The 12,428-nt window shown below is 39.2% G+C and overlaps 1 protein-coding gene across 1 annotated transcript in view; it reads left to right on the top strand.

Moving 5' to 3' along the window:
• The window catches only part of ptpn12 (protein tyrosine phosphatase non-receptor type 12), a 53,313-nt gene that overhangs the window by 19,467 nt on the left and 21,418 nt on the right, over positions 1–12,428 (top strand). Inside the window, exons 2-10 of the mRNA XM_013908760.1 lie at positions 5,266–5,374; positions 6,886–6,962; positions 7,109–7,204; positions 8,339–8,377; positions 8,671–8,742; positions 8,867–8,926; positions 9,745–9,887; positions 10,633–10,699; positions 10,785–10,862. Coding sequence (XP_013764214.1) covers positions 5,266–5,374; positions 6,886–6,962; positions 7,109–7,204; positions 8,339–8,377; positions 8,671–8,742; positions 8,867–8,926; positions 9,745–9,887; positions 10,633–10,699; positions 10,785–10,862 — 741 coding nt within the window. The remainder of the gene's footprint in view (positions 1–5,265; positions 5,375–6,885; positions 6,963–7,108; positions 7,205–8,338; positions 8,378–8,670; positions 8,743–8,866; positions 8,927–9,744; positions 9,888–10,632; positions 10,700–10,784; positions 10,863–12,428) is intronic.

Below are 12,428 nucleotides of genomic sequence, written 5' to 3' on the forward strand. Positions count from 1 at the left end.
CTCTCTTAAGGTCCCACCACAGCATTTCAGTCAGGTTGAAGTCTTGACTTTGACTGGACCATTGAAACATCCTGATTCTTTTCTTCGTCAGCCGTTCTGTTGTAGATTTGTTGATGTGCTTGAGAACGTTGTCCTGTGGCATGATACAATCTTGATTTAAGCTTTAGCTTTTGAACTGGTGTTCTCAGTCTAGACTCTAGAATAGTTTACAGAGGAGTTCACGGTCGACAGTGTGACTGCGAGGTGCGCACGTCCTGTGGCTGGAAAAATAAGCCCAAATCATCTCCCCTCCACCGCCGTGCTCTATAGTTGGTATGAGTTGTTTGTGCAGATATGCTGTTTGGTTTTTACCAAACATGGTGCTGCGCAGTATGACCAAACATCTCCACTTTGGTCTGGTCTGTAAAAGGTCATTGTTCCAGGAGTCTTGTGGTTTGTTCAGATGCAACTTTGCAAACCTAAACTGTGTTGCTATGTTTCGTTTTGTTTTTATAATAAGAAGAGACTTCCCTTTTTCAACCCTTCCGAACAAGCTATTCTTGTTCAAGCTGTTTTTAATTATACTGGGGTGAACTTCAACATTTAACAAGCTAATCGAGGCCTGCAGAGTGTGAGTGTGAGATGTAGCACTTGGGGCTTTTTGTTTGTTTGTTTTGTTTTTTCCAATTTCTCTGAGCATTGTCTAATCTTGTGGGGAATTTTCTGGAACATCTCCTCCTAAGAAGATTGTGGCAAGATGTTAACCCACCAGAATGCCCCAGACCTACAAACTGCAAATGAAACTTTTGCCTTAATTGACAAGTTTGTCAATTAATCAGGTATATTTGATTAGCAACACATAGCTGCTACTTAACCTCTTAATTACTATGGAAGCCGTGCGGGTGTGAGCTCAGCTTTTCACAGGACTGATTGGAGTACTGTTAACATATTCTTCATCTAATCTTCTAATATTATAGAGGTATCTTTTTACTCTACCTTAAATCACATAGGCTTTCAATTAAACAAGTGGTTTTAACTGGTAATAATATTAGTAATTATAACTAAGGACTGATATTGAAACAAGTGCCTTTATAGGGTTGATCTTTTGTTGGTTGTTTCATTAATTCCTTTTCAGTTGTCTCTGTGGTCAAGACAGGGAAAAAAAAAAGGCCATGCTGAGTTTACATCCATTGTTGCACAACTTCTCAGAAAATATGCTAGCGTTGATTAAAGGAACTGATACATTTAAAGGCATATATTTTGATGGAGTAGACAATTTGGAAGCAGTTCCTAGTTGCCATTCCTGTAATTGTTGTAAGTGACACTCCACAGACAAGTCAGCCCTGCTCTATCAGCAGATTAACAAGTGATAAATAAAGGCGCTGTCAGTGATGCTGAAGATAGCACTCTATGGTGCATTCATGACTTAGAACTACTGGTTTTGCATACGTGCTTTTAATTATATTTAAGAACATCAGTATAATTTACAGATTTGTTATCAGTGACTGTGTGAAACCTGGGATAATAAAACGTATCAGTTACAAATGTTTATGATTGTTATTATAGTACATTTGTGTGTTGCTAATCCTTGTTAGCTAAAAGCTCAAGTTTCAGATTGCTCTTGACACTTAGTTTCAGGCAGGTTTTACTACTTTTGGCTCTGCGTTATGTCATTGAACAGGTATCCTTAAAATGTAATCAAGAAGCCCCGCCCACTTGCTGTCCAAAAAACACCTTTTTTGTGTCTATCATAAGAAGATTGCTTAACGATAGGGTTGCCTTATAGCAGCATGGTAGACAGTGAGTGAACTAAGGACCTTTTATCATCTCACAGAATAAGATTGAGTTACATCGAACTGTGAACGATGCAAAGCTATTCACTGGAGTAAAAACTCAAAGTTTAACTACACATTCTATCCCTCAGATATATTTAAAGAAAAAGAAGACTTGTAATTTCAACATTACATCTCAGTTTTTCTACATGATAAAGAAATACTGCTGTAGTAAATTTAAAAAATCTATCAGCTTGTCTCCCTGGGCTTATAGAGTAAGTAGCTCATTGCCCAGACTGTCTTGTAACTGTAAAACAGAAGATACCAGAACTATCCACCTAAAAAATACATTTTCCAAAGCCATACAGTGGGCCGATATTGAGTCTGTGCCAGGCTGATTCTGGCCCTTAGGCCTTATGCTGCACACCCCTGCCCTAGAGTTAATTTTGCAGAAATTTTGAGTGTAGCTGCTGTTACTGCTTGGTTTGTCCTAACTGGCAGATAATATATTCTGTCATTCAAGATTAAAATGGGTGATTAAGGGGGCAAAAATCTGTACGCCAGGTGCCACCGAATGTCTAAATCCACAGGATTTAATGGGAAAATGAATTTGATTCCCCGGGTTTCCTGTAAATGAAACAAAAGGGGCTACAAAGGGAAGCTACTTATCATCATTACTGCCTGACTTCTCTACTCGTTTTGTGTATGTGTCTATGTGAGAGTGTGTTTGTGTGCATGTCTGCCCGGGCTGTGGCCCAACACAGAAGCAGACCTCTGTTGCAAATGTAATTCACATGAGGCCAGAGGAGCTCTAACGCTATTACCACACACACTCTCACACACATGCACAGCTGTGTTGCCGCCCACGGTCTCTGTTTCGCGCTCCTTTTCTCTCCGTCAGTTCGTAAAATTAAATTTTGAAAAACTGATCATGTCATTGGGGGGATTCTTGTGTGCTGTGCTCAGAAAAATATAAAAAGTTTCAAAAGACAACTTTCTGGAAGTCAGAAATGCTTGAATTATTTACGAGTGAAGAAAAAACTGATGCACAGAAACCACTATCTAATACTTCTGTAAGCATTGTGGATTTTGAAAAATCAAGTATAGTCTTTTTTTTTTGTTTTTTTTTTTTTTGTTGAAATGTCACATTTATTCAATGCTAATATGTCCACTAGCACTGTAGTTGTTACAAAAGTGAAACGAGGAAGAAACACAAGGAGTTGGGGTGTGCAGTGCCGTGCTACAGTAACAGGAGGAAAGCCAGAGAGAAGAGGTGGGACCATTTTTCACACGAGGCTCCAGAAGCCTGAACGCCCACGCCGACTTTCTCAGACTTAGAGAGAGAGAGAGAGATTCCTAATTTCCTCAATGTCTGAATAACCAAGAGGAAAGAGATTAAACAGACTTCAGAAATATCTTCTTTTTTTTAAGGCCCTTGAGAGTGACACCATGTGAATGCTATCTAACTTCAGCAGCAAGAGTTTTATAATGGTACAAAAGTTTTGCTGTGCTTTTGAAGTTTCTTTAGACTTTCACTGTTAAACTCAAGACCAGAATGAAGATTAAAAAAAAACAAAGGATTCAGAATAGGCTTAATAAAATGTGGTTCTTTAAATTAAAAAATTTTCCTCTTCCTGATGTCATTTTCTATCACAGTAGCAGTTGTCTTGACAATAAAGAGACTCATTGAAAAGTCATTTTATAGTGTATTAAGCTGCTTTTTTTTTTTTTAGCTCAGCTCTTTGCCTACGCTGTCAGATTCAGTCTTCTGTGGCCACAAATGGCGCTTTCGGTGTTGAGTGTAGGTCACCTTCATTTTGCAAACGCCCGAAGCCCAACACATAATGACTGTAGTTACACGAGTAAACAGAAGAAAATATGGCCCCTGTATAGTGTTCTCCTTTTGTAAAGATATCCTCATCCTTGCCTGCAGTGTTCAAGGACAGCTAGCTAAGCTCTGGCCTGCTGTCACACAAGAGACCCACGTACTTGTGCTCTTCCCTTTTCCCATTAACCGAGTGCGTCTTCATCAGTGTCAGCCACTATTAGATTTGGACACACTTAACTTTATGCACTGTCACACAGAGAGGACTGGGAGTTCGTGTGTTAGACTGTGGTGTAATGGTATTAATAGTGATGTCAGCGTAGAAGGACTGATAAAATAGCATTTCTGTGTTATAAATGGGAATAACCTGCTTGTATCTAAGCTAAGACAAACACTGAAGTGAAACATGTTTCCCACAGATTTAGTTTCCATCTGGCGCGAGTGGATGCAATGAAAGGAGGCAAACATGCTTTCTTAAATGAACAAGGATGCACGGATCCAACCTTTTCAGCTCCGAGCTCCTCGCTCGGGCTTGGAGTGGAGCTGACTGAAACAAGTTGTGGACCTAAAAGCTTGCAGTAAAGGTTAAAATACGTGGCTGAATATATTGCAGTGTTTACAAGTGCTCGATGTGTACCCCTCTGGACACATGGTATATGTCCTACGATAGTTGACCCATACTTTTGCGAGCATGTCTAAAGTCATTGCAGCCACTGCTGTTGTTATGCTACCTACCGGCAACCACGGGAATCTCACGAATCCCTTCTTTGGAAAAGTATGTGCCTTGATCATTACTGGTGAACACCTGGGGAACTCACAGTCACTATGTAAAATTGGTCACAAAGAGAAATGCTGGTACACTGAGAACCTCTTTGCAATTGCTGTGGTTGCTGCCGTTGCCTGTAGTTTGCATGAAAAATGCAGACTTGTCTCCAGTGACTTGGCAACTACTTGTCAAGTGGTGGTGAGAATGTGAAAAGTGTGACACGTGACGGGTGGCCTTCAGAATAAGAATGAAATGTGTTGATTGCAGCGTTAAATCGAGACTTTTTTTTACTTTGAAGGCCTGGTTAGTATTAGTAGGCAGGTAGAAGGCAAGCATTGGCAGACAGTTCACCATCTTCCATACGATCTACAGGCAACGTGCTAGCAAACCAGTTTTTGGTGCCTTGATCTGGAATGTGGGCTGGTTATCAACAATTAAACTTTCACAACAAGAGCGAGGTTATTTCCCACGAATATGTGAATTGTGGGTGGTCTTCTCTCAGACAGATAAAAACTAAAAATGAAAATGCTGAAATGAATTGCCGGGTATATACCCCAGTTGACAGTCTAAAGAAAGAGTATGTTGGGAGCACTGAACACTGTCTATTAACAATCATCTGTAAGTTTTATTTTTTTTGTTTTGTGTTGGGGGTTTTAGCGCTTTTGTCTAGTGCTTGCTTTCTCATTCGAGCTCACCAGTTTTCTCTCTTGAGTGATACTGATGTTGATAGGCTGATTTGTGTCTGACTTGTATCACTGATTGACCCTGCTGTCTTATCATATAATAATACAATAATCAATGTTTGAGTTCTTCTATTTGAAGACCAGTTTATACTTTTAACCACTTCACATGGTAAATGTCTAACTGCTAAAGAGAAAAGCAGTGTTTTACAGTCTATGTCCTGTTTTCTTGTTTGTTTTTAGCGGTTACGACGGTTATCTACCAAATACCGGACAGAGAAGATCTACCCGACCAACATAGGGGAGAGAGAGGAGAATGTGAAGAAGAACAGATATAAAGATATACTGCCATGTAAGTCATGTTCCACAGATGAAAGACTTTCCCACAGGACACATTTGAACTTATCAGAAACGGGTGAAACTAATAAAAATTTATGGCCATGTTACTTTTTGATGTACCTTTCTTGTATGTTATACTGGCAACTCGGTGAATGGAGCCACTGCTGATTTATCCACTTTCTTTTAAGAAAACGGGATAAAAGTTGGGGTTGGTATGTAAAGATGCCAACTTTTTTTCTTTAGCTTAGAGTGGCATAATTTATCTCATAGCTTCCACGTGATTTAGTTAGTTCAAATTTCTCTTGTTTTTTTTTTTTTTAACTTTCAATGTATTCAATCAAAAATTAATAGACAAGGCTTCTTCATACTAAGAAGACATGGGGAGGACAAAGGGGACAAAATGGGCAAATTCTGGTCATTTGGAATGCCCAAACCTTCAGACGCTACTTACCTAGTTAACTCTGAAAAGTGGGAGGAGAATTGGAGGTGCACAAGAAATTAACTTGATTTTTATGGAAACTTTTTGGTCACACCTGGCCTTTGCATTAATGTGCTTCCTTGCTACGCTACAATGCTGCTATAAACAAGGATTTAAATGGAGCCTAATGTTTAGCATTGTTGTAGGTTTTGGTGGTTGTGTGCTGCCTATGAGTAGGTAAAAATATCTGTGGACGATTTTTGCTTTACTCCTTCCGGTTGGCATCTTGTTTATCAAAATGCACATCTGGCCTTTATGTGTGCGCACATATATGCATAGATCAAGGCCAAATGTGCTGCACTAGCTTATCATTCTGCATCTTTTTCATGACTGTAGTTGATTCACAGCAATAAATGCACCTGCTTTCACTTGGCGTTTTGATCAGAAGTGTTGCCTGACAATATAATCTATATGAAACTTTGCCCCCTGCATGACGAGCAGCTTATAAGCGTCACGCACATATCAGCTCAGCTTTAAAGGTCACTGTACAACAGAGAAAACGGTGTTCAGTTAAAGCTGGTAACAGCCCCAACAAATGTCAAATATCTTTTTAGATATTGTCACCTGCTCGTGTTTACTTTGAGGGTTTTATTCTAACTACTTGGTTAAATGAATGAAATTTAGAAAATAACAGAAAGTATATTTAGAGATCCATTTATAGCAGCTACAGCTACCGTAGGTCATGCAATGGTTTCCTACACAGAGGTCTTGCGGTACTTAATAATAACCTCGGGGGAAGCTTACGTGATCCAACATCTGTCCTACTTTTTATACCTTTATCCTGCTTTTCTCCTCTGTCCATTCATTCATTAAGGCTTTTAGTGAATGGGTTGCTGACAAGGCAAAGGAAAAACTGGTTCATCTGTGACAGATGTGTATGCACACACACGCACTGTACATAAAAAATGGAGGATAATACTGTGTCCATTATATCACATATTTTACTTGTTCCCACCTATATCCTCATTCATTTTTTTGTTTATTTTTGTTTCAATAAGAAGAAAATGTTTTAATAGAGAAAATATTTCTTTCCATTTCCTCCCCAGTTGATCACAGTAGAGTGAAGCTGAAGCTAAAAACAACCAATCAGGACACAGATTACATCAATGCTAACTTCATTAAGGTAAATGTCAGGTTACTTTACCATGTTCTCTGGCATGTTGTTTACGGTTTAGTGGAAAAGTTCTCATAGTGTACTGAGCCATGTGATTAATCCTCGCTGAATGTGTTAATATAATTGATCGGTGAACATGTTTTCTCTGCTTTCAGGGTATGGATGGCCCAGAGGCCTATATTGCAACTCAGGGTCCACTGCCGAACTCTGTCATCGACTTCTGGAGGATGATCTGGGAATACAATGTTGCTGTGAGTTTTCCTTACTAGAAGACTGGAAGTCAATGGATGGGGATATTTTTTTTTGTTTTTCTCATTGTGAACAATTGAATCGTGTATCTAAGTGCTGTTTTTGAGCTAAAACGTTGAAGGTAAAGAGAGCAGGAAAAGTCTGATGTGTAAATCCTTACAGTTTGGATGTACTTGATGGGGGGTTTTTTTCTTCCCGTCTTCATTAATAGACTGGATATCTGATTATTGGCTTCTTTGCAGTGATTTGATCCAATTTCAGCAATGTAAACTTTTATCTACTGAGGATTTAAATGGAATTAAAAAGTCTTTAAACGCTTCGGGGTGTTGCGTTGACTGTTTTGTTGCAGTACTGCGAGTGACCACTAGAAGAGCACAATAGCAAGGGAGAGGTGGTGCTGCAAGAGCTGGAAATGGCACCTTAACAGTGCAAGTATTTGGCAAGCTAGCCACAAAAAGCATAAAAACTGCTGTGCTGCCGGGGGATCTTTTGTTAGCAGGGTGGCTGAAGAGGAAGAGAGGGTTTATTACCTAATGTGTTTTTGCAAAATGCTGCAAGAACTAGCCGCAGCTAACAGAAGACTTTTTTTTTCTTTCTTTTTTTTTAATGTAAAATGTAATTCTCCTTTTTTTTTTCTTTTTCTTTTAAATGAGCGCTTACTCTTTCCAAGAGTGCAGATTTGGAAGAACAAAAGGTTTGCGTCATCACAGAAATTAGGGAAAAAAGGTTGACATTAGTGGCGGTTAAATAAATTAAGTGTACGAAGTAAGACTGTAATAATGAAGATACTCAAAATAAATATTTAATTGTGTCGTCAGGAATTAAGAGGCAGATGGAGAGTGCTTATGCTGTAACCAGATGGACAAAGATGAGAAGAGGGAGGAGGGCTATGATTAGGTTTAACTAGTGCTATGAAGAGGGATGAGTCTGCAGCTTTGATAATTACTCCTGTAGGATCAAAGGGAATGACCTGAAATGCAGCTGCATGGAAATGTGCGATCAAACGTGAAGGATGCCCTGCTTAGTTTCTCTAACTCTTTTAAATCTGAGCACGCAGGAATGAATAAAAATCTGCGTTTTTAGTTTTGAGAGCTTAAATGTTTATATTGTAATCCTTCCTTTTTGTGTCTTCGCAGGTTATTGTGATGGCTTGTCGAGAGTTTGAGATGGGAAGAGTAAGTGTGTGCATTTTTGCACATGTAAAATCACAACTGCTGTTCTTTTTTCTAATAAAAAAATGTTTGTGGAAAGAGACGATGTGAATTCACACTGATCACGTATTTTGAGCTCTATATTGCTTGCACGTATGGCTATAGTAAGCACATAATTAGTCATATTTGTCACCATCTATGTTCTACATGTCACATTAATTGTTTATTTTGAATCTGAAAGTGTGTGTTCACAGGAAGCTGTGGTGTCTGTCTCGTATTTTGTTCTCAGCCAAAGCTAACTTTTCTTCTCTGGTTAGAAAAAGTGTGAGCGGTATTTCCCGATGCAGGGGGAGCAGCCTATGAGCTTTGGCCCTTTCAGAATCTCCTATGTAAGTAGACAAATCTGTGATGATACAGCTCTGTGTGTGTGTGTGTGTGTGAGTGTGAGACGAGTGCACGTAGCAGGTCTGCGTTTTGGGACTGCCTCTTTTCTCACATGTTTTTGTTTTCTAGGAATCGGAGCAGGCCAGAACAGACTACTTCATCAGGACTTTGACAGCACAGTATGAAAATGTAAGTGCTTTCTCTCGAGACCTCTTCATTAATACCTAATGTAGTTTATCAAGAAACCAGTCTAAAGTAAGTGTTAACTTTCAGATAACGCTACAGCCTATCACAATAGCGACAAGATTGCCTACAAATAAACTTCATATCCACATGTTTTCCAACAAATACAATTAGGCTTTCTTTTTGCAGCCATAAACCCAAAGTCCCCCTTCAACTGCATGCATGCATCCAACCTTTAAATTTGAGTTTGAGGAAAAAGGAGCCATTTGACCAGGAGCCAAATGTTGCACGCAGGCCGATTGGTGCATTAAAAAATTCCCGTTTGTGCTGAATGACCACAAACATCCTTCAGACGTCTCAGGCTGTTGCAGTGCAATATCCTGACAGGTCTGCATAGACAGTCAGACAGTCACGCTGCACTCTTGTTTTTTTTCTATTTGTTTGTTTAGGTTTTTTTTTTTGTGTGTGTGTGAGGGATTTTTTTTTCTTTTGTTTTTAAAAAACATCCAAACAAAAATAAAACAACTGGTCATGCTCCAGATCTGATGCACCGTCTTCAGGCTTGAATACTGCAGACTACAGATGCATCTGGAGAGAGCTGTTTGGGTTAGTGTGAAAAACGATTTCCTTTGTGTACAAGTTGGAGGTCCATGGGGTGGGATTATACTTAAACTGTGTGTGTCAATAAAGTTTTTTTTTGTTTTTGTTTTTTTAAGATTCAGTTTGGCAACATTGTTCATGGCATATCATAGTTTCACTCCTTCACCACTGAACCAGCTTTCATCTGACTCTCCACTCAGTTATCAACGTTTGTTTTCCTGCAGGAATCCCGTAGGATAACGCAGTTCCATTATATGAACTGGCCAGATCATGACGTCCCCTCATCATTTGATTCCATTTTGGATATGATTGGGCTGATGAGAGAATACCAAGAGAACAATGATGTCCCAATATGTGTACACTGCAGGTAGTTATGCATGCATCTACTCTTAGCTGAAATTGAGTTTTAGTGTTTTTGTTGTTTTGGTGAAATTCAGCTAATATGTGAAATATATGAAATTTCTAAAAATGGATTCATGTAAAATGCTTAATTGCCTTAAACAAAACAGGTTTTACCCAATTTACTGAAGCTGGAGACTTGACAGAAAGTTCTAGGCTACAAATGTAAATATTATCAGTATAGTACAGTAAGAAGCTTAAATGGTAAAGTTATCAACTTGAGTGTAAACAAAAGCAGAATAATTACAAGCCCACAGTTTCTAGTTTTCTGCTGCGCACATGCATGGGTGTACACACAACGCACACACACACACACTCGTCTCCATGTGTGTGTAATGAGCTATAATGAGCAGCCTGAGGACATTTCCTGGTTCCTCTGTTACACAGCAGGACTTAAAGCTGCATCTCTGCATCTGTTAAGATGCTTTGTGTGGGTTGATGTGCGCTGTTTGTGTGGAGTAACGGTACTCTTTATAGTAGCAGAATGCTTGCTGACAGCGTGAGATCACTTTTTATGATTTTTGGTCTGAGTGCGTGTGTGTGTGCTTCTGTGAGGCTCCTGTCTCCTTCCTGTCTGGATGAGGTGTTATTACACACATGCAAACAACATACAAAAAGAGCAGATGCTTCTCAGTGATAGAAATCTAGTTATCTAGTGCACCGATACAACAAAAGCTTATTTGTGTATATGTGTGTGTTTCCACTAATCACAGTGCAGGCTGTGGGAGGACAGGAGCTATCTGTGCTATTGACTACACATGGAACCTCCTCAAAGCCGGGGTATGTCAACACACACTTACCTGTGCAAATGTACACATTAGATCGATTTTAACATTTCTTTTAATTCTCTTTTAACGTTGTAAAGAAAATTCCAGAAGATTTTAATGTATTCCGGTTGATCCAAGAGATGAGGACACAGCGACACTCGGCTGTTCAAACCAAGGTTTGTTGCCTTAGCTTTCATTACAGATGTAAATTAACGAAACGGATGTTTATACAGAGCGATCATTTATTTACTTGTTCCATACCAGCACAGAAATGCTAATCAGTCCTCAGAAGCTTTACTGCTGCCACGCACAGCCATGGCCCTGAGGTCACGAACTCGAGACGCCGTCATATATAACACCCTTTTTATATATAGGGTTTTTCTGTATTAGATGTGTTCTCGTTACTGGAAATTATGTAGAAGTATTAGAGCCACTTTAAGAAAAACATTACATTTACATTTTGAAAATAAAGTCAAAATATGGAGATTACAGGTGTTTCAAGACAAACTGCCACGGCTGCTATACCCTCTACAAAATGCCTTGTGTCGATGAGTTAGTGAGATCGTACTTGGTTTCATTTAAAAGGAAGTAATTTCTCTTTTAGCACATAAACACAGTGGTGTGATAAGTAAAAGAACACTGAAGACTTGGCCAGATTTGTCCAAAATGAAATGGGCAGGTGAAAGGATACTAGTGGAATCACAAGAGGCGATAGGACAGCTGATCAGTTAGTTTCACTGACTCATCTACACAAGGCGTTTTGTAGAATGTATATGAGCCGTGGCATTGGCAACTGTAATCTCCACATTTTGACTTTTTTCTCAAAATGCACACAATTTTTAAATATTTTTCTTAATGTGGCCCTAATACTCGGTCGTGGGAAATAATCTGTTCGGTTTAGATGAGAAGTGGCACTTAGGTAGAGTGCCGCAGGCAGGAGGTAATTAAAATCAGCACGAACACTCCCTCAGTGGGAATTCTTTGGACAGTCTTCTGCTCCTTTGTCACATGGGTTCAATCAGACAGACACCACACAGTTTGTTCTGTGTCTGCAGGATAAAGTTTGTTTAATGTCGATGTGAACCTTGATTGCCTGGCTGAAATGTATGTGTAGTAATGGCTGCCAAGTAGATTTTCATTTCCTTCATTGTAAATTTAAAAAAAAAAGGCATGTTATCATATAACTGAAGTGTTAAACTGTATTTCTGCAAGATTTGGAAAAGAGATGTTGTTAACCTTCTGTTCTTTTAAGGTTATAATGTTCGAATGCACAGCTGTAATAATAAGCTCATTTCCTGCTAAAGGTCGCCCCTTCATTCTCATCTCGTTTTGCTACATACCTGGTTGAAAAGGTTCTTTCATTGTCTCGCGTTCCCATCGCTGCGTGTAACTGGTTGAGGTTGTTTTGCCACAATTTTTAACATGGGTGTGTTTTCATGTTTACTTCCTGTAGTTAATGTGTGATTTTCGCCAGGAGGCATTTTGCACTTTGACATAGAGTCAAATTTGTACCTTTAGTCCGAGCGGTTTCTTTTTCTCTCCCAGGAGTGAAAATGAGCTCGGTTAATTGAATTACAGAATTGATTTGCCAAATGCTGACACAGGTTTGAGTTCAAAGTCTCAGACCGCCATCCTGTAGGAAGCTTGTAACTGTAATGAAATCTGTTTTGATAGAGTGGAAAGTATATTTGATTTGATATTGATTTGCTGAAACTTGTTTTTTCCCCCTCCTCTACTTCTCT

The sequence above is a fragment of the Pundamilia nyererei genome, unplaced genomic scaffold (assembly GCF_000239375.1).
Source record: "Pundamilia nyererei isolate P.nyererei 1_Seehausen unplaced genomic scaffold, PunNye1.0 scaffold00014, whole genome shotgun sequence".
Classification (NCBI taxonomy): Eukaryota; Metazoa; Chordata; class Actinopteri; order Cichliformes; family Cichlidae; genus Pundamilia; species Pundamilia nyererei.